Genomic DNA, 22,401 nt, shown 5'->3' with positions numbered 1-22,401 from the left:
GGGAGGGACCATTGCATTTCATTTATTCCCCTTGCAAAAGAGCAGCTGAACAGAGAGCAGGGGGCCAGGGGGATGCTGTGGTGCTGGAGGGTGTCACTGCCCAGGACAGCAGGACATGGTGACATCCCTGGCACAGTGCCCTGGATCCCGTGGGAATATTGGGCATACAAGACCTAAATCAGTTACAGCCAGGTTTGGAAGAATGTCTAGAACTACAATTTTGTTAACAAATAGCTTTTAATCCTTTCAGGTAGCTCACGAGAAGGCTCGGGATCACTACCTCTCCATCAGGAGCCAGCGCAGAGCCCTGCTGTCAGCCTGGGCTCAGCTCAGGAGAGCCTTTGTCCTCAGGGCCCTGGCTGCTGCTGCTGAGGCTGCTGCTGCTCACGAGGCACACGTGCTGCTGGCTGACTCCAGGCAAAAGCAGCTGGAGATCTGTGCTGATCTGAAAGCAAAGGTACGTTCGGTAATAAATCCATCACCAAATCTGTACCCGACAGATGCATTCAAAATGAAGTTTTTTACATTAGCACAAATCTGTTTTCAGGTAAATAATGGGTATCTGTCTGTCCTTCTGGGCTTTTCTAAGAATGCTATTTAAGACATGAAACAATGGATCCCATAACTTGTTTGGCCTTGTTATAGGAGGTTCACGATATTCTGATTTAATGTGGTAAGAGGTGAAAAAGATAAAAATACCTGTGTGGTTTTGGTAAGTGAATAGAGTAAAGTGGGAGGAGACTGGACACAAGAGGAAGATGTTGTGATATTTATGCCTAAGGTGTTTGTAGGAGGAATCCCATTTCTGGGCATGAGGCATGTTAAGATTTGTTTAAACTGCTCTCTGTGATTTTTGACTCGCACAGAAATGAACATCTGAGAGCATGCATGATGTGTTATTCTCACTTTACCAATATTCTCTCTGCTGTGCCCTCACTTTTCAGTGAAATACTAAGCACTTGATTCAGGTTTCCTGCTAGAAGGAAAGCATGGTAAAACCTGTTCTGTGAGGCAGGATTTTGATGTTGATGCTAGTTTTTAGTTAGAAGGGCTTTTGTGTTATTGCTGTCTTGTGTTCTGGAGCTGTCTGGCGTAGGAAGCTTTGAATCTAAACACTTTGGGGTTAGAAACTGTGTGGGCATGACTAAGTGGGGAGCACCCTGCTCTGACTCCTGTGTCAGCCCTGCCTCGGGCCAGGGGCAGGAAGGGGTGGCTCTCTGGAGCTGAGGGGATGTTTGGTGATTCTTTACCCAGGCCTTCCTTTCTGGAATGCTTTGTGTCTCTTACCTGCACAACCAGAGATGGAAGGGCCAATTATTCCAGAACTGTGAATATGAGCCACTTTTCCCCCTTTGTTTCTTTTACTTTTCTTCCACACAAGAAGTAACAGGCTGGTTTTGGAGTACTTTGTTGTCTCTGTGTAAGATTCTCACAGGTGCACTGACATTGTCTGAAAGATTTTTGGATTCTGACCTCCTGTTTCCAGGAACTGTTTGAAACTTAAACTTATTAGGCCTACACTTTTCAAGGGTGAATTCAAAGGGATCTTCATTAAAATGTTGAACGTTTGAACAAAACCAACTCACCTGTTTCCCAGAGAAGAGGAATGGAAAAGGAACATTTCTTTCATTAGAGGAGGATATCATTGTGACCTTGTTTTGATCAGCTCCACAACTGAAAGGGCTGCAGGGCGGAAGCTGAGCTTGGGCACAGAGCTCACTCATTTTCAGAGAAATGATTCTCAGTGTATCCATGGCTTCTGTTTTGGTTTGATGAGGATATGCATTTGAAAACTCATAGTTTGCCCAGTTATAGTTCATGTTACGGACTTGTCTTTTCACTTCTGAACTTTACAACTACAGAGTGCTGGACATGGAAAGCAGCTGCTGGTAAAAGGGAACTCAGTCCAGCACCAATTCACACAGGTAAAACCCATCCTGAGAGAGATCCATAAGATGGGTAAAAAGCGAGTCTGTCTCTGAGGGAAAGAGTGTGGAACTGGAAATCAGGGATTAGGGCTGTTCTTCCACCTTTTCTTTTTGACCATTGGTTGGCATTTGGTGCTTCAGGCAGTTTCACATCAGGAAATGTTCCCTGTCTCCCCTGCCAGAGGGGCAGTGCAGGTGCTGTAATAATGATTTATCTGTCAGCAAACCCTGGGTGTGACTGAGAGGGACAGAAACCTCCTCCAGTACAGCAGCAGCTTGCAGAGAGCCACAGCTTTTCTGCTGGCCCCATCTGTGAAAGGAACGATGGCACACACACAGAAAGAGGTGCACTATCTGACAGGCTGTGCACTGCTTTGGTTACTGCAATAACCACACAATACCACCCAGCTTTTACACAGTTCCCTTCCTCTGGCAACAACAAACCAAAGGGGCAGCAGACTGACTAAAGAATACATGATTTAAAGCTGTTTTAAATGCACTAGAAGCACCTATACCATTGGTGAGACTCCAGGCCGTGTTACTGACAAGGAGGGATAATTAAAAAATAAAGCAGCAGAGAAGTTAAATTAATATTTATAGCAGTTTTTACTTGGGGAAAGGACTTTGAAATTTTTCTTCCATGTTCCATCTCACGGAAGATCAATGTGTGTCCTAACAGAAATCATAGTCCCAAAGGAGGGAATTTGGAACAACTGAAGAAGCTCAGGTGAAATAAATCACGAGGGCCATATGGTAGCCATCTGAAGGAAATAAAATGTGAAATGGACAATGCTGGGGAGGTTACGCTGTATATTCCTAAAGAGTAAATGTGCCTGGTACATGTCTTTGTTTTTCATGGGAAAATAAAGCAAACCCTGAGGGGTCACACTTTGAGTGATCAAGAGTCACTCAGATCTGGTGTGCTTTGAGCTGTGGGGATCTGATCCCCCCAGGCTTCTGGAGCAGACACCGTGTAAAACAAATTCAGTCTCTGTAAAATTCCTTTTCCTAAACAACACAGAGAGGCAAATTTTTGCATGTTGCAAGGCAGGTAAGGCACGAAGTGAGGAGTGATCTTTCCAGAGCTTAGGAGGTGCTGCCTCACAGCTGGGGTTTGAAGAACTTGCTGTACTACAACACAAATTCAGTTGAGGTGTCTGCATGCATTCCAAACATTATTTTTCTACTAACTCTGTCTTAAAATATTTGTAATCTGATACTTTCCATCTTCATAGAAAATGGTTTTAAAAGAAGGCTAGAGGGAAGACCTACAGCAGCAGAGCTTAGGGCAGTTGGATCCCCTGTGTGTGCTGCTTAGGGGACGCTTTTTCTTCCTCAGCACAAATCTTGTGCGCCTGCTTGCCTTTAAATCTCTTCTTTCCCTCGTTTTGTGCTCCAGGATTAATCCCCACTCCAATGCTAAAATCTCTTGCAGCACATTGTGTAGTTTGGGAGAGCAGCTCTTGTATTTTATATCCTGGCAGAAACTATGATAAAATAATTTCAAAAAGAAAAGCATTAGGTGGCATTAACAGGGCTATTGCAAATTGTATAAAACATTTTGCAAATTGCTTTCCTTCTTCCTTCCTGTATTGTAAGAAAGGATGTGACAGTAAACTTAGGGAAAAAAAAAAATTCCCTATTCAGCATGTAGTCAAGTCACTGGTTTAAATGCTGTGACTATCAGAGCAGATCAACATTGAAGTATTACAACTGAATGTTAAAAAAATCCAGAGGTATCAGATCCAGTGCTTTGACTTCAAACCAGTCATTTTGAAGGAAACTTTGTAAAAGAATAAATATTTGAATAGTAAGGCACTTAAAAGAATGGTTTTCTTTTTCAGAAGTGTTGTCTGTTCACCACTGAGTTGACCCATTCATTTGTTGGACATAAAGAATACAAGGAAGTTATAATAACCTAAATTTTAAATATAGCTACTCATGTTTGTGGTGAACTGAAGAGATACAGGATGCTACAGTGTTTCTCCAAAATGAATGTGAGCAAGTGTCTAAGACTCTAACACTCAAAGATGAGCCAGCTCTGACTCTAATTAAAGTTTTCAATCCAGACCTAATAGACCTGTATTTAATAGTCTGAGGTCAGCACAGCACTGACCTGTTGTGTCTTTTGGGTCAGACCAAGCTCGTGCACAGTACATGTGAAGCACCTGCAGAGGCTGTCTCTGCACGTTTGCCTTGCTTGCCCTTCCAGCAGTCTTTCCCCCCTGTTTGGCTGTACCTGTGTTCCATCACATGATGTTGTTACTCCTGATCTGTCTCCTGTTAATCTCCTCCCACTGTTTCTGGTGTTTGCCCGGGCAGGGCTGGGTGCCCACGGAGCCCTGCGCTCCTGGGAAGCTGCTGAGGGCAGTTTGCCAAGCTCCGAGTGGGTTCCTTTGCGTTCCCCCACGGACACGGTCACAGCTTCGTGCCCCATCCCTGGGCTTGAATTGAGGCTTTTGGGAGCAGGGGCTCAGGGCACTGCGTGGGAGGAGACCAGGGACTGAAACAACCCAGAACAGCTCAGAGGAGCACGCAGGGCCTCAGCCTGGGTGTAACCTGCCCAGCTCCCTGTGTGCTGGTGAGAGCTGGGGTGTGTTTGAGACAAGCACCTCTCTCTCAAATCTAGCTGAAATTGCCCACTGACACCTAAAGTTGCTGGAGGATGGATAACCAGACAAGCAGACACTCTTGCCCACAGTGTTTTCCTAGAATGATCTTCAGTGAGCAAAGTGGCGCCTCAGGCAAGCAAAACTGCACCAAAATTTTGCAGTTGTTAATGATCAAAGGAACTCTCATCCATATGAGAACTCAATGGGTCTAGAAGGGAGAATTCTCTATCTAAAGGAAGCAATTTAAATAAGTAGTTGTAAATAGAAATGCAGCCTACTTAAGGTTATGCATGTGTGAATATTTAAGCCTGTATAATATTTACACATGTTAATAAAATGTTGACATTCCCATTGTCAAGAACAGGAGGGTGTTCCCAATAATGCTGGATGAGGAAAGAGAGGAACTACAAGGACAAGCAGTGAGAAATAAACTGTTCATGCACTGCCTTGAGCAAAGCTGATGTGACGTGCTGTCAGCCCCAGGGAATTGGCACTGCTCCTGTTCTGGATCCCAAGTTTTACCAGTCCTGCTCCCAGCCCTTGTGACCAGTTTCCTCACTGAATTTGGTACCTGGTGTTCCTCCTCAGGTCGTGAGTGAGGGCTGTGCTCAAGTGCTTTTCTTTCATATCCCTTTTTCAGATTTAAACACTTATGTAACTGAAGACAATATTCTGTTAATGATCAAAACAGTTACTTTTAACCACTTTTCTGGTATTTATTTTTTTAACCTCTTAGAGGTAGCCTGTGGAGCACAAGGATCGTCAAAAATCTATTAGGGATGTGAACCTCCATTGTTTTTCTACCCACAGCCAGAATGAGATTATCCTCTGAGACTAGCAAACTTGTAAATGTATTATTTCTTAATTATCCTACTGCCAAATGCTCTAATGCTGCTCTAATTCTTCTTGTAGGTCTTGTGCAGGCCAGTCAGATGCAGAAATTGTTAGTTTTTACCATTTATTGTTTGTCATTCAGGACCCTGTGGAGTTGGGATGTGGTTCCAGGTGCTGTTCAGAGGTTTTCAGGCTTGAAGAATCCCCAGTTTAGGGAGGAAGGGGCAGATTTTTAGAGCTGAAAGTTACTGGAGTCTTCCTACCGCAGCTGTTAATACCAGACGAGTTTGTTGTTGGCCACGTGGGTGCCAGAGCTTCCCTCTGCTGCGTGGTGTCGGGGCTCTGTCCGGTGACACAGAACACGAGTTCTCTGCCAGGGCAGGAGAGCTGGGCTGTGCTCCCGGGGAGAGGGAGCAGGGTGGGGACAGCCCCTCCACGGGCAGCAGGGCGTGCATTCGCTGCGGGGGTTGCAATGCTGTGAGCGGCATTGAGCGCAGAGCGCAGGCAGCAGCGCATCTCTGCGCCTCTGCCGTCAGCAGCGCAACAGAACAGCAGCGGCTCTCGCTGCGCTGGGGATATCTCGCGTGGAGCCCCTGAGCAAATCTGAACTTCTCCCACCTCCTTCTGCAGACCCTGACATACTGGCTTTTTAAAAGCTTTGTGGCAGTTCAGGAGGTTACTGACACCTGAGAAAAGAAAAATGATATGTACCATGCTTTTAAAAAAGGACTCTCTAAATTTAAAAAAAGATGGCTTTTTCATATTGTTTGGATGAACTCCCCTTGCCCTGTAATATTTCAGACTCCAGGGAACTGTTCTTAATATACACTTTAATTTTTTCCCTTTTATAACCTCTAGTATTCACACCCTGAGGCACCCATCTCGTTAGCTTTCCATTTAGGAATACACGCATACACTTCCTATTCTTATTGTATTTCTAGAAATAACACTGTTAATATTTTATATTTCAGCGTGTGGTGGCTTTGAATAGTGCAAGTCTTTTTTTATTATTATCAGTTAACACAATTACACATCAGTAGCAGGTCTCCCATACATCCCAGTTTCCTTGGCAATGTCAGCTTTGTTGGGACACAATTTGCTTGTGGCTTCTAAAGCCTTGGGAGGCAACTCCTGCCTGGAGATGTGAAACCTGTGGGGTGCACAGAGCCCTCCCCAGGGCTGGGGGGCTGCGTGTGCCCAGCGCTGGGGCTGCTGCTCCTTGGCACGTGCTGCCAGCAGGCCCAGTGCCCCCCAATGCCCTGTTTGCCCAAACCCTGGGTGTGTGAGTGCCCAGCACTGAGGCTGCTGCTCCTTGGCACGTGCTGCCAGCAGGCCCAGTGCCCCCAATGCCCTGTTTGCCCAAACCCTGGGTGTGTGTGTGCCCAGCACTGAGGCTGCTGCTCCTTGGCATCAGCTGCCAGCAGGCCCAGTGCCCCCAATGCCCTGTTTGCCCAAACCCTGCGTGTGAGTGCCCAGCACTGAGGCTGCTGCTCCTTGGCATCAGCTGCCAGCAGGCCCAGTGCCCCCCAATGCCCTGTTTGCCCAAACCCTGCGTGTGAGTGCCCAGCGCTGGGGCTGCTGCTCCTTGGCACGTGCTGCCAGCAGGCCCAGTGCCCCCAATGCCCTGTTTGCCCAAACCCTGGGTGTGTGTGTGCCCAGCGCTGGGGCTGCTGCTCCCTGGTACGTGCTGCCAGCAGGCCCAGTGCCCCCCAATCCCTGTTTGCCCAAACCCTGGGTGTGTGAGTGCCCAGCACTGAGGCTGCTCCTCCTTGGCATCAGCTGCCAGCAGGCCCAGTGCCCCCCAATGCCCTGTTTGCCCAAACCCTGGGTGTGAGTCCAGCACTGGGCAGGTCCTGGCAGGGTCACGCTCTGCTCAGGACCAGCTGCAGCAGCTCTGTCCTGCAGATGGGAATGGCTTCAACATCCATCCCTCACCCTCTTCCTAGTCCTGGCACACAAGGAAGAGTTTGAGCAGGTGAACTGGGGTTTGTATTGAGAAATTGTGGGTGAGTGCAAGTACCTTTGAAAAACCACTTTTTTTCGATAAGAAGTACACTACTTTTTAGTAGTTGTTGGATAGACATTTCCATACAGTTGGTGACTTGAAAAACCTGGTTAGTTTTGTAACACAGACTTCTATGTTCCTGTTTAGTTTGTAAAATATTTAAATCCAAGGGATTTATTATCCTATTAACCCAAGTGGGATTTATGTGTTTAACTTCTATTACTCTTGAGAGAAATTGACTGAATCCTTACTTTTTTATGGGAGGCTGGGTCTTTAACTTTTTTTTCTTCTATGTTTCCCTCCCATTTTCTTAAAAGTATTTTCTTTTTTGTGCATGTCAGAATGGCAGGGAGTTGCTCAGGCAGGAGACACAGATCAGCATGTGCTGCTTCCATCTGAAGTATGAATGGCTGAACTGCTTTGCAAGTAAAGAGGCTGCACTGCTGGCATTGCAAGTCACCTTTTAATAAGTTTTCCATGTTAATCTTGTAGTGATCTCAGTTTGACCAGTTCTAGAGGAGATAAAAAGCATTGATCTTGTGTGGAGAAATAAAAAGCTTGCCAAATCTAAACAAAATCATCTTCCTTGTTTGATGATGTGTCCCTTAGGAACTGGACTGGGAGCAATATCCCTACTGAAGGGCTGCTGTTGCAATCCTGCTGTTTCTTCAGCATGTGACTTCTCATGACTTAATCACCTTTTACATCTGCTTTGCTTTTTCTCTTTTTCAGAACACACTAGAGAGGCATAGCTCTAAAGTGGCCATTTCTCTAGAAACAGAATTCCTTCGGTCACCAACTTATTCTCTGGCTGCAGCCCTTCTTTTAAAAATGTGAAGGAAAAATGTCATAGTTGACGTGGTTTAAATCCAAATTTGCAATTGAGAGGCATTTTTCTCTCTCTGTGCCTTGTGGCTTCCATCTGGAAGAACCAAGAGGTATCTCTGACTTGCCATAAATGGGATAACTCTCGATTCTATATTCAGCAAGACCCTGAGCAGAGGAGAAGGTGGTGACGCAGGGAAAGGAAGGAGAGGAGAGGCTGGAGCTGGTTTGGGCAGGGGATCAGCGTGGTTATGTGAGCGTGCCCGTTCCTCAGTGTGCTTTGGGGCTGCCGTGGCTGCCAGCTCTCCCGAGCGCGGAGTGAGCAGCTGAGTGACTGAGCAGGGCCGTGGGCAGGCAGCCCATCCTTGCCACAGCTCATTCCCGCTCCTCCCTGCCTGCGTGGGCTCTGCCGGGGCTGGGGCTGTGCTCCGAGGGCACCTTCAGTAGCCCGACAGGGAGCTTTGACAGCCAACAGCAACGTGCTTGGTACTTGCATGGGTTTTGTGCACAGCCTGACACTGGGCTCAGGCAGCCCATGCTGGCCCCACTGGGAAACATGGAATGGTGCTTTGTGCCTCTGGCTCACTGGGATCTCCCACCTGCTTTGTACAACAACCTGGGAGAACTGTGGCACAAATGTGGGGAGACACATTGTGTGTTTTCTTTTTTTATGCGTGAGATTTTTTAAAATACTGAATTCTTTAAATAGTATTTGAATCTCTAGTTGTCTCGTAATCCCATTGTGCTGTTTGTGACCATGCAGCCCTGACCTGCAGCTGTTGTGTTTCTGTGATCCCACCATGAACAGGCTGGCTCTGTTCTGCTGTGGGCTTCCATGGCTAGCCGAATTTTGTGGTTCTTCTTTTCTGTGGTTTTTTTCTACCATGTAGAATCTTCACTTGTGAAGTTATTTTTCTTGAAGAGACCCCCTAATTTTTTTTCCCAGGGATTCTTAGAATCAGTTGTGAACAATTTGAAGAAGAAAACGAAAACTGCAAACCATAGTATAAATAAGGAGAGATGAACAGAAGTGATTCAGAGATTAATTAAATTCTGTGAGATACTAGAAGAGTATTTAGATTGTGTGATTTTATATGGTTGAAAAAGTGAGCTAGAAAACATCAAAGTGGGATCTCAGAGGATTTCCTTTTATGCCTTCACTTATGACAAACAGTACTGGCTTTATCACACAGTTATTGGGAACTTTTGCTTAGAACTTGGATTCTACAAGCTTAGTATGTCTGTGTGGCAGAGTGCTCTGAGTTGTGGGCAATCATTTCTGACACCGTTCCTCCCAGGATTTTGTGTCCTTTTGGTTCCTCATGCACATTTTCCTCTGTTTCCAAAGCTGAGGCTGCCCCTGCTCGACCTTTGCCAGCACAGCTGGCTGCCCTGTGCTCCTGGTACCCAGCTGAGCAGCTCGATGCCACCCCTTGTGTCTGTTTGTAAAAAGTCATTGCTGCTTCAAGGGGAAACCTCCCATGGTGCTGTGGTATTCTGCATTGTTTTGTCTTTAAAAGAGTTGTGTCTGTAACATTAGGTGAATGGTAAATACATTATTGCTATTCGGATGTTACAGTGAAAGAACTAATTTATTACTTTAATTAGTTTGTAGTGCACTTTACATTATTGTAATGTGCAAAATTGAAAAAATGAACTGAAAAAAGGTGTGTATGCATTCTGTTCAGCAGAGCAATTTAATAATTCACTTGGCAAAACCTCCTCTAATAATGCATGAACTGTGAAATGTACTTGAAATGCCATTTGTAATTAAAAACTTTCAGAACCTAATGTTGGCAGTGCTTGTACTGCTGAAATGAAAACAGTTTTGTGGAACAGGCAATGGGAGAGCCAGGTTGCAGTGTATTTTCAATATTAGTTTAACTACTAGGATTTTTTAAAATATTTAAATAAAATATTTACTGTTGACACAGTAAAATATACCCTTGTGATTTTGAACTGATAGGAATGGAAGAATGCAATCAAGAACACGCTAATTTTTTTTGGTGCAGTCTGCGGTGCCAGATTGCTGCTGTAGTGAAGCAGAATTATTGTTTGGGAGGGTTTTTGCTCTCCAGATGCGCACGATCCTGCCTCTGGAGATGAAATCCCAGTGAATGCAGCAGGCTTTGCTGGCACCCCTCAGCTGTGGGAGCTCAGCATCCGGGGTCCCTCTGGGCAGCAGAGCCCCTGGGAGGAGCTGCTCCCTCCCTGCAGCGCCTGCCCAGCCCTGTCCTGCCTGACCCTCGCTCTGACCTGCCACCACATGCACAGGATGCTCTGGGAAATGCAGCTCAGGCTCTGCTCTGTCCTGCCTGACCCTCGTCTCTGACCTGCCACCGCATGCACAGGATGCTCTGGGAAATGCAGCTCAGGCTCTGCTCTGTCCTGCCTGACCCTCGTCTCTGACCTGCCACCGCATGCACAGGACTGGTCTGGGAAATGCAGCTCAGGCTCTGCTCTGTCCTGCCTGACCCTCGTCTCTGACCTGCCACCGCATGCACAGGACTGGTCTGGGAAATGCAGCTCAGGCTCTGCTCTGTCCTGCCTGACCCTCGTCTCTGACCTGCCACCGCATGCACAGGACTGGTCTGGGAAATGCAGCTCAGGCTCTGCTCTGTCCTGCCTGACCCTCGTCTCTGACCTGCCACCGCATGCACAGGACTGGTCTGGGAAATGCAGCTCAGGCTCTGCTCTGTCCTGCCTGACCCTTGCTTCTGACCTGCCACCGCATGCACAGGACTGGTCTGGGAGCCTCCTGCCACCTCCTGAGCGCGTGCATTTCCCTGCCTGGTGCACAAAGTGATCTGGGGCTGTGAGATAGAACTGCTCTCTAGCACAGAGGATTTTAATGTTCAAATGTGGTTTAAAAAGTGAAATATGCTGGTATTTGAATCACCTGGTTAATGTCTAAGTTTTGTTACTTCTTACACTTCACTCTACCTCTGCTCTGTTAAGAACATTTTATCCTATATGATTTCAACTCTTGCTCCTGGAAAAGTCATGGCATAAGGCCTGCCTACAGAATCACAGTCACATATTATACATATTTTGCATGTATTGCTTTTCTGGTTTTTACCAATGTTCCTTGGGTTTTTTTGTTGTTTTGTTGTTTGTTTGTTTGGGGGGGGCTTTGTTGGAATTATGTCCTTTTTTGTCACAATTATGAATTTTTAAAAAAATTTTTAAAGGAAATTATTCTTATTTTGCCCTAATGAAAAGGCACGGAGGGAGCAGGGATAAATCTAAACTCATTTCATGTGCTGAATACAGATAATAATAACTGGGTATTGTGAACAAGTATGGTACAGTGAAACTCCTCTGGTATCCTTGTTACCCATTTTTCTGATTGGCCTTAGGCTCATACATTTGAAATCCTAACTAAAAAATGAAAAAGTAGATTCAGAATTGAAATTTGAAAAATGGAAAGCATGTTCTACCCCCTGAGTAAATATATGTTTTGGCAGTGATTTAGGGCAGAGTAGGGAGCATTGTAGGGTTGGAGATACACACTGAGTTACTGGCCCATCTCTTCTGTCTGGGGAACGCTACTGTGTGATTAATGCTTCGTCAGCCTAGTGAAGTTCTGAATTTGGTGCTTGGTTGTGCTCATTTGTTTGTACATAAGCTGTCAGAAAGCTAGGTTGTGCCCCAGTATTGATTTCTGACTTGGATCAAAGGCTGTAAGGAAAGATCTGCATGGAAACAGCCCCAGAAGGTGGTGGTGGCACACCACAAGGGCAGGGCGTCGCATGCCCCGTGCAGAGCGCTGTCAATGAATGGGTTAATGGGGAGGCTTGAGATGATCTCAGGACAGATTAGTGTCTGTGTCTGCTCACTGCTGCAGTGTGGGTTGCTTCCTTCAGCCATTTGCCACCGTCCCAGGCTCCCTGCAGGCTTTGCTCTGTCCTCCATGGGCATTTCCACGCACTGGCTCCCCTGCAGCATCAGGGAAATGCAGCTTTTGTTGAGACCAGTTTATGGCCTCGCCATGCTAATGGCTGCAATCAAACCAATCCAACAACCAAACAATTGATAAATGAGTGTCCAGGGAAGACCTCTAGAGGATTGGGAGAAATCTCAGACATGGGGGGAACTGAGGCTGCATCATGAACTGCACCCGGTGGCATTGACCTCAGCATTGCAGAGCATTTGAAAGGACTGGGAAGCAGGATGTAGGGAAATCCAGGCTTACAAAAAGCTATTTTTTTGTTACATAATCTGTTACCTCATATCAGTTGAGAAAATCTGTGCTGTTATTACAGAAGTTTAAAGCTCCTTCAAATGCTCTTGCAGCTTATCCCAGCTCCAATCTGAGTACGCTTTTTGCAGATTTCACTCACTGTTTACTTGTTGTCAGATTTTAAATATTTTCTCTATATATGGTTTTGCTTCAGTCTGTTTCAAAAGCAAGGTAGAAGGGATTGCATGTTCTTCTGACTCATTTTCAAAGCATTTCTTTTTGAGTTCATTAGCGTGGCAAGTGAAGGGTAACTGAGACAATTTAGCATTTTATTTTAGATTTTTAAACCGCTAAACTGCACGAGCAGACTGCTGGCAAAATTGCTACATGAAAATTTCAATTTTGACAGCCCCGGTGTCACAAGTTTCAGGTGTGTGGGAAGCCTGATCCGGGTGTTGCAGCAGAGGCTGAGGGACCTCTCCCGACCCCGGTCACCCCTGCCCAGCAGGGTCAGGTACAGCTGGTGACTGCGTGGAATCCAGTTTAAACAGCTCCACAACCCCCCTGGCCAGCGTGTTCCAGCGTTCACCCAGCCCCTCAGCAGGGAAGTGATGAATGCATTGGAATTCCAGGTGTTTCAGTCTGTGCCTGTTGTTTTCCCCCATCACTGGGCACCTCTGGAAGAGCCTGGCTCCATCCTCTTTGCACCCTCTGCATTTTCAGGTTATTTTCATATTATCACTTTGCCTGAACTCCATGAGAAGCCACAGCATTGTTCAGTGTATTGCAAAGAAAAAAGTATAATTGTTATTTTAACAAGAAGCATGACAAGCAGGGCATTGTTCAGAGATGCAGCTCTCTGAGAACCTTGGACCACGGGGAGTGCTGGATTTCTAAACAGAACGTCTTTTATAAGCACAAACCAGAAGAATTAATAATCTGCACACACAGCCAGTGAAATGCAGTAAAGGTGGAAAAATTATAAGCATTTTCATATCTTTGTATTAAAGTGCTGTAGTGTAGAAAACCAGCTGAAAAATGGCTGCAATGCTTGCTCCTTAGAGGAAGGCAGAGTTCTGTTAGTGCTTGACAAATCCATTACAAGAGGAGCTGGCAAGCCAACAAAAAGGAGACATCATTGATCCTGTAGAAAGCAATGTGAAACAGATGAGCCCACAACTGCTCTGAGAGCCCCAAGGTGGATGGGGCCACTCTGGCCGGGACACTGCAGAGGAGTCCCTGTCCCTGGCCAGGTATGGGGACAAGCTGCACAGTCAGGGTTGTGTCAGGAATGGGTTTTTGGCACGCTGGGCTGGGGGGTCCGTGCCACCCCAGTAGGCTTGTTAGGAAGTGTGGCAGGCCCTGCACAAGGGGTGAAATAGCGTGGCCCTGTCCTGCTGTGCTGGGCAGCTCTGCCTCCCTTCCCACAGAGGAGGGGATGTGCAGGGTCCCACGGCTCTGTGCTGGCAGCACTGGCTCTCCTCCCATAGAAAGGGGATGTGCAGGGCCCCATGTCTCTGAGCAGGGCCCTGTCCTGCTGTGCTGGGCAGCTCTGCCTCCCTTCCCACAGAGGAGGGGATGTGCAGGGCCCCACGGCTCTGAGCAGGGCCCTGTCCTGCTGTGCTGGCAGCACTGGCTCTCCTCCCATAGAAAGGGGATGTGCAGGGCCCCACGGCTCTGAGCAGGGCTCCCAGGCTGGGCTGCACCACCCGTGCTGACAGAGGTGAGGTCCCTGTCCCTGCAGTGAGCCCTGGGTGAGCAGGGAGCTGTTACAGGAGTGCCTGTGCTGAGGGCTGCAAATGCACTCTGCTCTCTGTCTCTTGGTCTCCATCCCTTCACAGGTTCTAAGTGATGAAGGGAGATGTGAGTTCCTTAGATGGTTTTAGCAATTTTGCCTAAAACCTTTTCATATGTGACTTTATTGCATATTATGCTATCAGTTGGGAGCTGCACACGAACATGCAGAAAGGTAATGCTTGCTAAATGGTTGTGCTGCTGATAAGATTATAAAACTTTGTAAGAGGATTACATGAGTTTCCTTTGCAGTCTCAGCTTGGCAGGATCAGTGTTACACAGTCTGCTGCAGGACTGTCTCTTCAACTATTTCTTCCAGGTTCTACAGTGGAAAGCACAGCAGGAAGAAGCTGCTAAACTAGAAGCTGTTGTAGCTGCCAGAAGAAAAGAAAAGGAAGATGAGAGAGAAAGGCTGCAGAGAGAACAGGAAACCATTCGTAGAGCTCAGGATAAAGAGAAAGTATGAGAAACTTTTATACATTTTTGTATATATTAATGTGTACCATTGCTTCTAAAATCTATAGCTGATCTGATAGCACATGTATTCTTGTAAAGTATTGTGTATTGATGTAGAGATGGGCAAATGATTAGTCAGGTCTTTCTCCTGTCCGTTTCAGCTCTAAAGCTGCCTGGTCTGGCACACCAGTTATGTTGCTCTGTGGCATTTCTCACAAGTCACAGTGTCACAGGAGCAGCACAGAGGCACAGCAGTCTGCCTGCACAGGTGTGTGCTTTGAGCAGCTCCGGGAGGCTGCCCGTGCTGCAGCTGTGTGCTGCAATGCAGCAGGGGAGCCCGGCAGCACCGTGCCTGCAGCGCAGCACAGCTGCAGGGCACACCTGGGGGACAGTGCTCCCAGGGCTTGTGTGCTGACTCCTTGGGAAATGGCTCGGATGCAGCCTAACAGGAACTCAGAAATGCACTCTAGTGAATGTAATGCTTTAGAAAATCAAGCTGTGTCACAAGAATTTGGGTTGGCCTTTTTACCTAAGGGATATGGCAGAAATCCATGTGGTTGTTTCACTGAGCTTTTACCTCTGAGTCCAGAGGCACATTTAGTGGCGGCTGCTGCTTAGGTCACCTGTAGCTTTGCTGCTGCTCCTCTTTCTGTTCCAGCTCGTTCTGTGTATTTGCCTTTGTACACATGGTGATTGTAGTGGCAGGTGGCTCTGAAAGCACAGGGAAGGAAGAGCTTTAGGGAGCCAGTGCTGACCCAACCACCACCAATATTCATTTTATCTGTAAATATTCTGGTTGTGCAAACTTTTCTCTAGCTATGTGTAACGTCTAGAGAGAGCAACCCTCTGCCTATGCACAGATGGAATAGCAGCTGTTTGGGGTCAGCAGTCATATGTTTCATTGGAGTATTTTACATCCCAGATCCTTAAAAAGGCTGATAACCTTATACTGCAACTGCTTTTCTGGGGAATGCAAGCAGAATAGTAGTGGTGGTCTTCAAATTGTGGTGGCAAAATATATTCAAATTAGTGTTCAGAGTCTGATTTTACTACTTTTGCTGTGGGAGCTCCACACCCTATTGCTCTCCTAGTAAATATTCTGTTAGCTTGTAGTGCTCTAAAATAGAAATTTTATTCTAAAAGGATCAAAATTGGAATCTCTAACTTAATGCTTCTCTTGCTTTGTTCTCACTGTCTGGGCTTTGGAATGAGTGTTATTTTGTTTGCTGTATTTTGTCAAACTCTAGCTGAAAAAATACTGGGCTGAGAAAGAGCTCAAGTGGCAAGAACAGGAGGAGAGAGATCTACAACAACTGGAGGAATTGAGAAAATTAATGGCTGAACAAGCAGCCAAAGACAGAGAAAGGTAAAAGAAATGAAATGTAAATACCTTTAGTATCAATAGGATCTTTTTATAATCTAATTTGCTTTGATCTCCTGACTTTCATTTTTAGAATAAATTGAGGATATTTTTTTCCTTCCTGTTTGGCAAATGCTTCAAACCATCTAGTAAGGTTGCATCCTAGGTGACTGTATCCTAGATGCAATTTATTTCAGTTTGAATTAATTAATTAGCATCCATCAAAATTTCAGACCATTGTAAGCACTAAACTGTCATGAAATGTAGCCGATTAATAAGACCTTCTATATTTCACTTTGCATAATGATTTATAATCAGGTTTGGTTTGTTTGAGGGGCAAATGCAAGGAACATATTAACAAACTCAAAGATATTTATTGTTATCTTAGGGAGTCCTAATTGCTCATCTGGTTGTAGATGCTCTTCACCAGTTTGATGGGATTTAGGACTTGAGCCTGCTCAGGCTTGAATTGCCAAGTCTTTGTTGCACAATATGACCTTTCACAGCCTGTTGAAGAAATACTGGATTTCACAGAGGAATCCCTCTGTCAGAGGAACATAAAAACCCCTTCATGTAGTCTGGTTATAACTGCTCTTACAAAAGCATAGGCTGACTTTTTTTACATAGAGGAAGCCACCAAGTTGTGTAGACCAGAAGTGCAATTAAAATAGGATTAAAGTGCCATTGGCATTAGAATATTAAATTTGGTCCTAAGGATTCTGTGGGAAACACTACTTGAGTATTACTTTGTTACGACACCTTTCTACAACTTAATTTGTCTGTGTCCTTATGCTACAAATATATCTCTACCTTTCCTTAAACATGCCTGCACTGGTTTTAGCTCACAGGAGAAGGAACACATGTATTTGAATTACTGGGAGAAAATAATCACCCCTTCAGGCTATTGTGAATGAGAAGTCAGTAAATGTTGTGCATTCTGTCACTCAGAACTGACCTGCTGTACAAAATGAGACATTTCACTGTCCAGGCTCAGGTGCGCATGTGGCATTGTCATGTCCTGTGCAGCACTGCAAAACTGACAGTGTGCTGGCATGTGCCCCCTGCCGGAGCACAGAAACTGGGTTTGAGTCTTTGCAGAACACTCATCAAACATGGCACAGGCTGCTAGCACAGTTCTGATCCAACACATTTTCAGGGTCCTTTGGAAAAGGAAAAAATGGGCTGACTGACTACTCCAAGTACAGGAGATGGCCTGGATAGAACATAGAGTTTCTAATACAATAAAATATTTTTTAAAACTCTGCTATTATCCTGAATTGCTTTTAATCAAACTAAATTAATTTAAAATTAACTAATTTTCTTTGTTTATGAAAAAGAAACTATTATAACAGAGTCACTACGGTTTTCTGTTTATTCAGGTCTTAGTTTGTAATTGCAATAGCCTGGGCTCTGACCAGGTCAAAGTAAGGGATTAAAGGCACTTGGTTTCAGACCAAGTATAAAAGCCAAGTATAAAAATTGGAAGGATGTTCCAACTTAGGAACATCATGCACAGTTGCGGATGTATTTCCAAGGTGTCTGCCTTCCCTGGTGTGGATTTCATTGCTGTGCCATTGCCTGCTGACAATGAACTCCATCTCCGATACTGCTGGCTGTGCTCTCTGCAGCCTGTGGAGGATGGCAGCACAGCCCAGAACAGGAGCCTCACAGTGCCTGGCTCTGCCCTGCTCCCTGGCTGCGCCCTGGCTGCAGTCAGCCGGGATCACCCGGACTGGTTCAAACTGGGCACACAAAGGCCTCAGGATGCTTCAGTTTAGCACTGCTTTGTATTCCCCTGGCCAGGAAAACTGCCAGGGGCACACAAAGTGTTTGACCTTAGGCCTGGCCAAGTGCTCCCCAGTCTTCCTTCTTGGCTTGGCACAGAAGCTTCCAGAGTATTTAATTTTATGTTTGATAACTCTGGAGTATTTTAAAACATGTATCACAATAGTCAGCTCAAGCAGAGTGAAAGAATTTCAGCATAATTTTTGTCATTTTTCAATAAACATGAAGGTCTGCTTTTTATTAAATGTTCTCCATATAAAAAGCAGATTAGGCTTTTTCCCTGGCACAGAATGACCACTGAGCACTGCTGGTGTAGCATTTCTCTGCCTAAACTACACTGGACACTCTGAGAAACTGGAAGCCTCTCTGGGGTACCCTCAGGCAGCCTTGTACCACACTCTTGGGATAAATCTGTTTGTCCTGCTAATTGTGATTGGGTTATTGACACAGAGGTCTTCACTAGCCACCAGCAGAACTATAGGTTTAGTTCTGATTGTTGCAGTTTATAGTACAAGTTTTATACTCCTTTGAGCTTACTAAAATTTGGAGACTAAAAAAATAACAATACATGTTTTATTGTAGTTGGAGCAGCAGTCTTGTCTCTATTTCTCTAAAGGCAAGTTCAGATTTGAAGGGCAAAAGGAGGGTAATTCTCCAAATTCAAAGCATGGCATTGGCACCTCCTGCAGAAGGACTAAAAGTGACATCCCAACAAATATCTATAGCTCACATAAGGAACAAACTCTGCACAATAGTCTAAAAATGCCTGCAGTGAAGTTTGGAGCAGCACAGTAGTGCTGTGGGTAAAGTTCTGGAGTTACTGATGTGAACCTTCAGCTTTTTCCTTTTAAAGAAGGGTGCAAGTCTCAAGTATTTTTTCCTTTTTCCAGGGACAAGACTGGGAGTGGGGCGTTTCTTTTAATGGAAAGGGTTATAGGAAAGATTTCTTCTGCCATACGCAGATGTGAGAGAACATTTCTTCTTGGCAAAGAAAATGGGGGAGAAAAAAGAGTACCAGGGCTATATATAATAAAGCATGCTAGAGAAAATCTGTGGTCTAGACATGGAATCTGAAAGGTTAGCCAAGTTGTTTAAAAGAACAACTGATCAGCCAAAACCCACTGAGAAACAAATGAAAAAGCACAACCTCCCAAACTCCCCTTGCCCAAAGAGCTCCAACCAAGCACACCCTGGAGTGAGAAGCACCCTTGTGTTTCTGAGGCGTTGAGATGGGCCCGCGCGGCCTCTCCAGGCGCGTCTGGAGGAGCTGCGGCAGGTCTGAGCTGCGGGGCAGCAGGAAGGCCGCGGTGCCCTGGCAGCGTTTCCCTGTGCTCGCAGGGTGCAGTTCCGACGGGCCCTGCTGGAGAGGCGGCTGCTGCAGAAGAAGGAGCTGGCCCTGCTCCAGGCCCGGCAGCGGCAGCACAAGGAGAAGCGCCTGGAAGCGCTCCGGCAGCAGGTGGGCAGGCCCCGGTGCGGTGCGCTGGCTGCGGGGCGGGCAGGGATAAAAGAACGGTCTCTCAAAAGCAGATAAGGGAGCGAGGTAAAAGGCACTTGGGGCTGACCAACAGCAATGCTCTCCTGTTAGAAATCCTTTGTCCTTGTAGCTCTGACAACAGGAACATTATGACATTAAATGTACTGTAGGAGCTGCTGATATCTGAGAGGAGATAGAGACGGTTTTTTACAGGTTGGATGTGATTTTTCTTCTGTGATTTTTTCTGGGTTTTGTTTGTTTTAATAACCTTAAGTCTGCCTTGAGTCTAAGGCAAGATTTATGAGTAATTTATATTCTTTTTAAATTCTGGAAACTTGCACACCTTGGATGACTTTTCTTCAGAGATATTTGAGTCTCTGAAACTTTTGCACATTACTTTTAAAAAGACACCCATAAAATGCTTACTAATGCTTCTAATATAGTAGTAAAAGTAGTGCTAGGGTTATTTTTTCATACTGCTGACTTTTGAAAGAGTAATTTTGTCTTAATTTACATTTTTGTGTGTAATCTCCTTGTTTTTTCCTCCAAAGAGGCTGGTTGGTAGTCATGATCTGTTGAGCTCTTCCCACTGAGTCAATTCTCTTGCCAGAGTAGAAAAGGCTTCTAGAGGGGCCTTTGCCTGGATGTTGATATTCCCACTTCATTATACTTCTCTGATCAACATCTATTCTTTGTTTCACACTAATGAAATGCTGCTTCATAAAGTATGTACAATGTTTGTATGGGGAGGGTGGGAAAGGTCTTTTCTAAAGTCATTTGGCCTCTAGATTTGGGCAGCCTGTTAATACAGAGGTGATATTTTATTAAAGAGATGGACTAAAAAATTATCATATGCAATTTAAAGTATTTTTTTCTGGTTTTAGCCATTCTTCATATGGGCTTCTGACTTAAGCTATTTTGCTTATGCATCTTTCTGTATTTCCAAAGTAGTATTAGCCTGTATCTGAATATTTTAACACAAAGAAAGTAAGCAATGAAAAATATTAACTCTGGCACAATACAGTGTCTGGGAGTGTTTGATATTGATCTAGTCACAGGAAATTACACAGTTAAAGCAGATGTACTTCAGAAAAAAACAGAGTTGTATTATTTGGGGCATATAGCTCAATGCTGTTGCCCGTGACTATGTAAAATTGTGAGTTATCACCCTGAACACCTTTGTTTGCATTGAAAGAAAAAGAAGAAAGTCTGGAATTGTGGGTATTGCAGAATTTTGAGGCTGCTGGATCCTTGTAGAGACCAGGTTGGACACTGGAGCTCATGCCAGTGTCTGTTGGAGAGCTCAGGGTTTCAGTATAAATTTATAATTTATACTGAAAAATGAATCTGCAATATGAAATTGAAATTGAATTGTGCTTCTCCCTCACACACCCTTGCTCTGTGCCGCTGTTACAGGGTCACTGCAGAGAGAGTGAATGATAGTGCTCTCAAAGGGTGTGCTCCTGACAGTGACCTGCTCTCGCCTTAGCTCCACACAGACAGAGTAATTGTGACGTTCGTGCTGTGTCCTTAGGTTGCCATTGTTGCAGAATTAGATCCTGCCAGAGCAGTGGCTGACACGGTGGCGTCAAAAGCTCGGATGGGCATTGGAGCCAACGAGGAGGTTGAGCTGCAGCAGCCCCTGTTCAGGTTGCACACCTACAGCGAGGAGCAGGTAAGGGGCTGCAGTCGTGCTGGGTAAATGAATCAGGAACTGAACTGGCTGTACACATGTTTCAGGGCACTCAGGTTGCTGAGGAGGCTGCTCCCTCAATTTCAAATGAACTCAAGGAACATCTTGATATCTTTAAATTCCCTCACTCTTCCCTATCTGCTCAATGTATTTGCAATTATTCCCACTCTGGAATTTCAAAATTATTTATGAAAAGAGAAGAGCTATGGTACAATTCTGCAGTGTAAAAGTTTTCTTTTGACACTGAATAAGATGAAATTCAACATCGTCTACAGCTAAAGTTATCCAGCACTGCCCATTTTAAGACATTTTAAAGCTTCTCAGTTTGGTAATGGAAAGATGTGGGTTTTGTTTGGTTATTAAAATTCCCCAAATCTGACCAATGTACAAGGTTCTGACAAAACTTAAAGATGCTTTGAACATGTATATTTGGGTCCTATGTCTTAATTCTCAGCATGTTTTCTCTGTTTCAACTCCACACAGGTTTGGTGCTGCTGGGGCTGCAGTATGTGATGCCCACCCAGCACATCCCCATGCTCCTTCCTGTGCTGCAGGGGCTGAGCATTATGTTCCCAGCGCTGGTGTCAGCAGCTCTGGGCACTGGGGAGGTGATGCTGGAACTGGAACCAATGTGTTGCTCTTCCTTGTACTTCTAGTGCAGTCCCACTGCACACCATGCAACAGGATTGGAAAGAGGCTTACAGATTTTGTCAGAAAAACTTCTGACAAATTCCAGAAGTAATTTCCCTCCGATTAATTGTTGTTCTGACAAATGGAAGTGGCACTGCCATGTAAGCACAAGGTGACACTGTGAGAAGAATCATAAAGGCTTTTAAAGCACTTGGGTTCTGCAGGAACAGCCAGGTGGAGACTGGAGTCTGTGCTGCACTTGGGGCTGTGTGCATGGAGAACATGGGGAAAGGCAGCAGCTCCTCAGGGAGCTTTGTGGCTTCTATTGATCATTGCTGTGGTTTTTTTAACAGGTCATTTCTGACCCCAGGCTCCGTGTCGAGCTCGCTCTCCGAGAAGCTGGACTGCATAAAACACTTTATGCAAGAGAGGTTTTGTCAAAACTTCCACCACCGAAGCTTCCAAGAAGAGACACGGAATCTACAGCTTTTAAAATGTAGAGCACGTCTCATGAGAGGGGCAGAGCAGCACCAGGGCTCCGGTCTGGCCCACGATATGCAAACCCTAAATTCCCTTTGGCTGTCCTAGAACTGCTCAGGTCCCTGACCATGCAGCCATTCTCAAGCACTCGCAGCCTTTGTGAGCTGGGAGCACCACGTTACACCTGCCCTGTGTGGGTCTGGAGAGGCTGGACTGTGTGCTGTTCATGGCATTGCCCGTGTCCCTTTGACTGCGAGCAGGGACACCGTGCTCAAGGACTCCTGCACACAGCCCAGGCCAATCTGATGTGCAGCATCTTGAGTAGGAATTACTGGGATTTAA

General features: G+C 45.5%; 1 protein-coding gene across 1 annotated transcript in view; it reads left to right on the top strand.

The window, feature by feature from the left end:
* Positions 1-22,366, top strand: part of CCDC148 (coiled-coil domain containing 148) — a 47,774-nt gene extending 25,408 nt beyond the window's left edge. Inside the window, exons 10-15 of the mRNA XM_059476488.1 lie at positions 251-457; positions 14,501-14,641; positions 15,885-16,003; positions 19,121-19,238; positions 20,791-20,931; positions 21,933-22,366. Coding sequence (XP_059332471.1) covers positions 251-457; positions 14,501-14,641; positions 15,885-16,003; positions 19,121-19,238; positions 20,791-20,931; positions 21,933-22,079 — 873 coding nt within the window. The 3' untranslated portion in view covers positions 22,080-22,366. The remainder of the gene's footprint in view (positions 1-250; positions 458-14,500; positions 14,642-15,884; positions 16,004-19,120; positions 19,239-20,790; positions 20,932-21,932) is intronic.
* Positions 22,367-22,401: the final 35 nt, after the last annotated feature.

This window comes from Ammospiza nelsoni, chromosome 7 (assembly GCF_027579445.1).
Source record: "Ammospiza nelsoni isolate bAmmNel1 chromosome 7, bAmmNel1.pri, whole genome shotgun sequence".
In the NCBI taxonomy this organism is placed as follows: Eukaryota; Metazoa; Chordata; class Aves; order Passeriformes; family Passerellidae; genus Ammospiza; species Ammospiza nelsoni.
The sequence above is the reverse complement of the archived record's forward strand: the minus strand, read 5'-3'. Positions and strand labels throughout refer to the sequence as shown.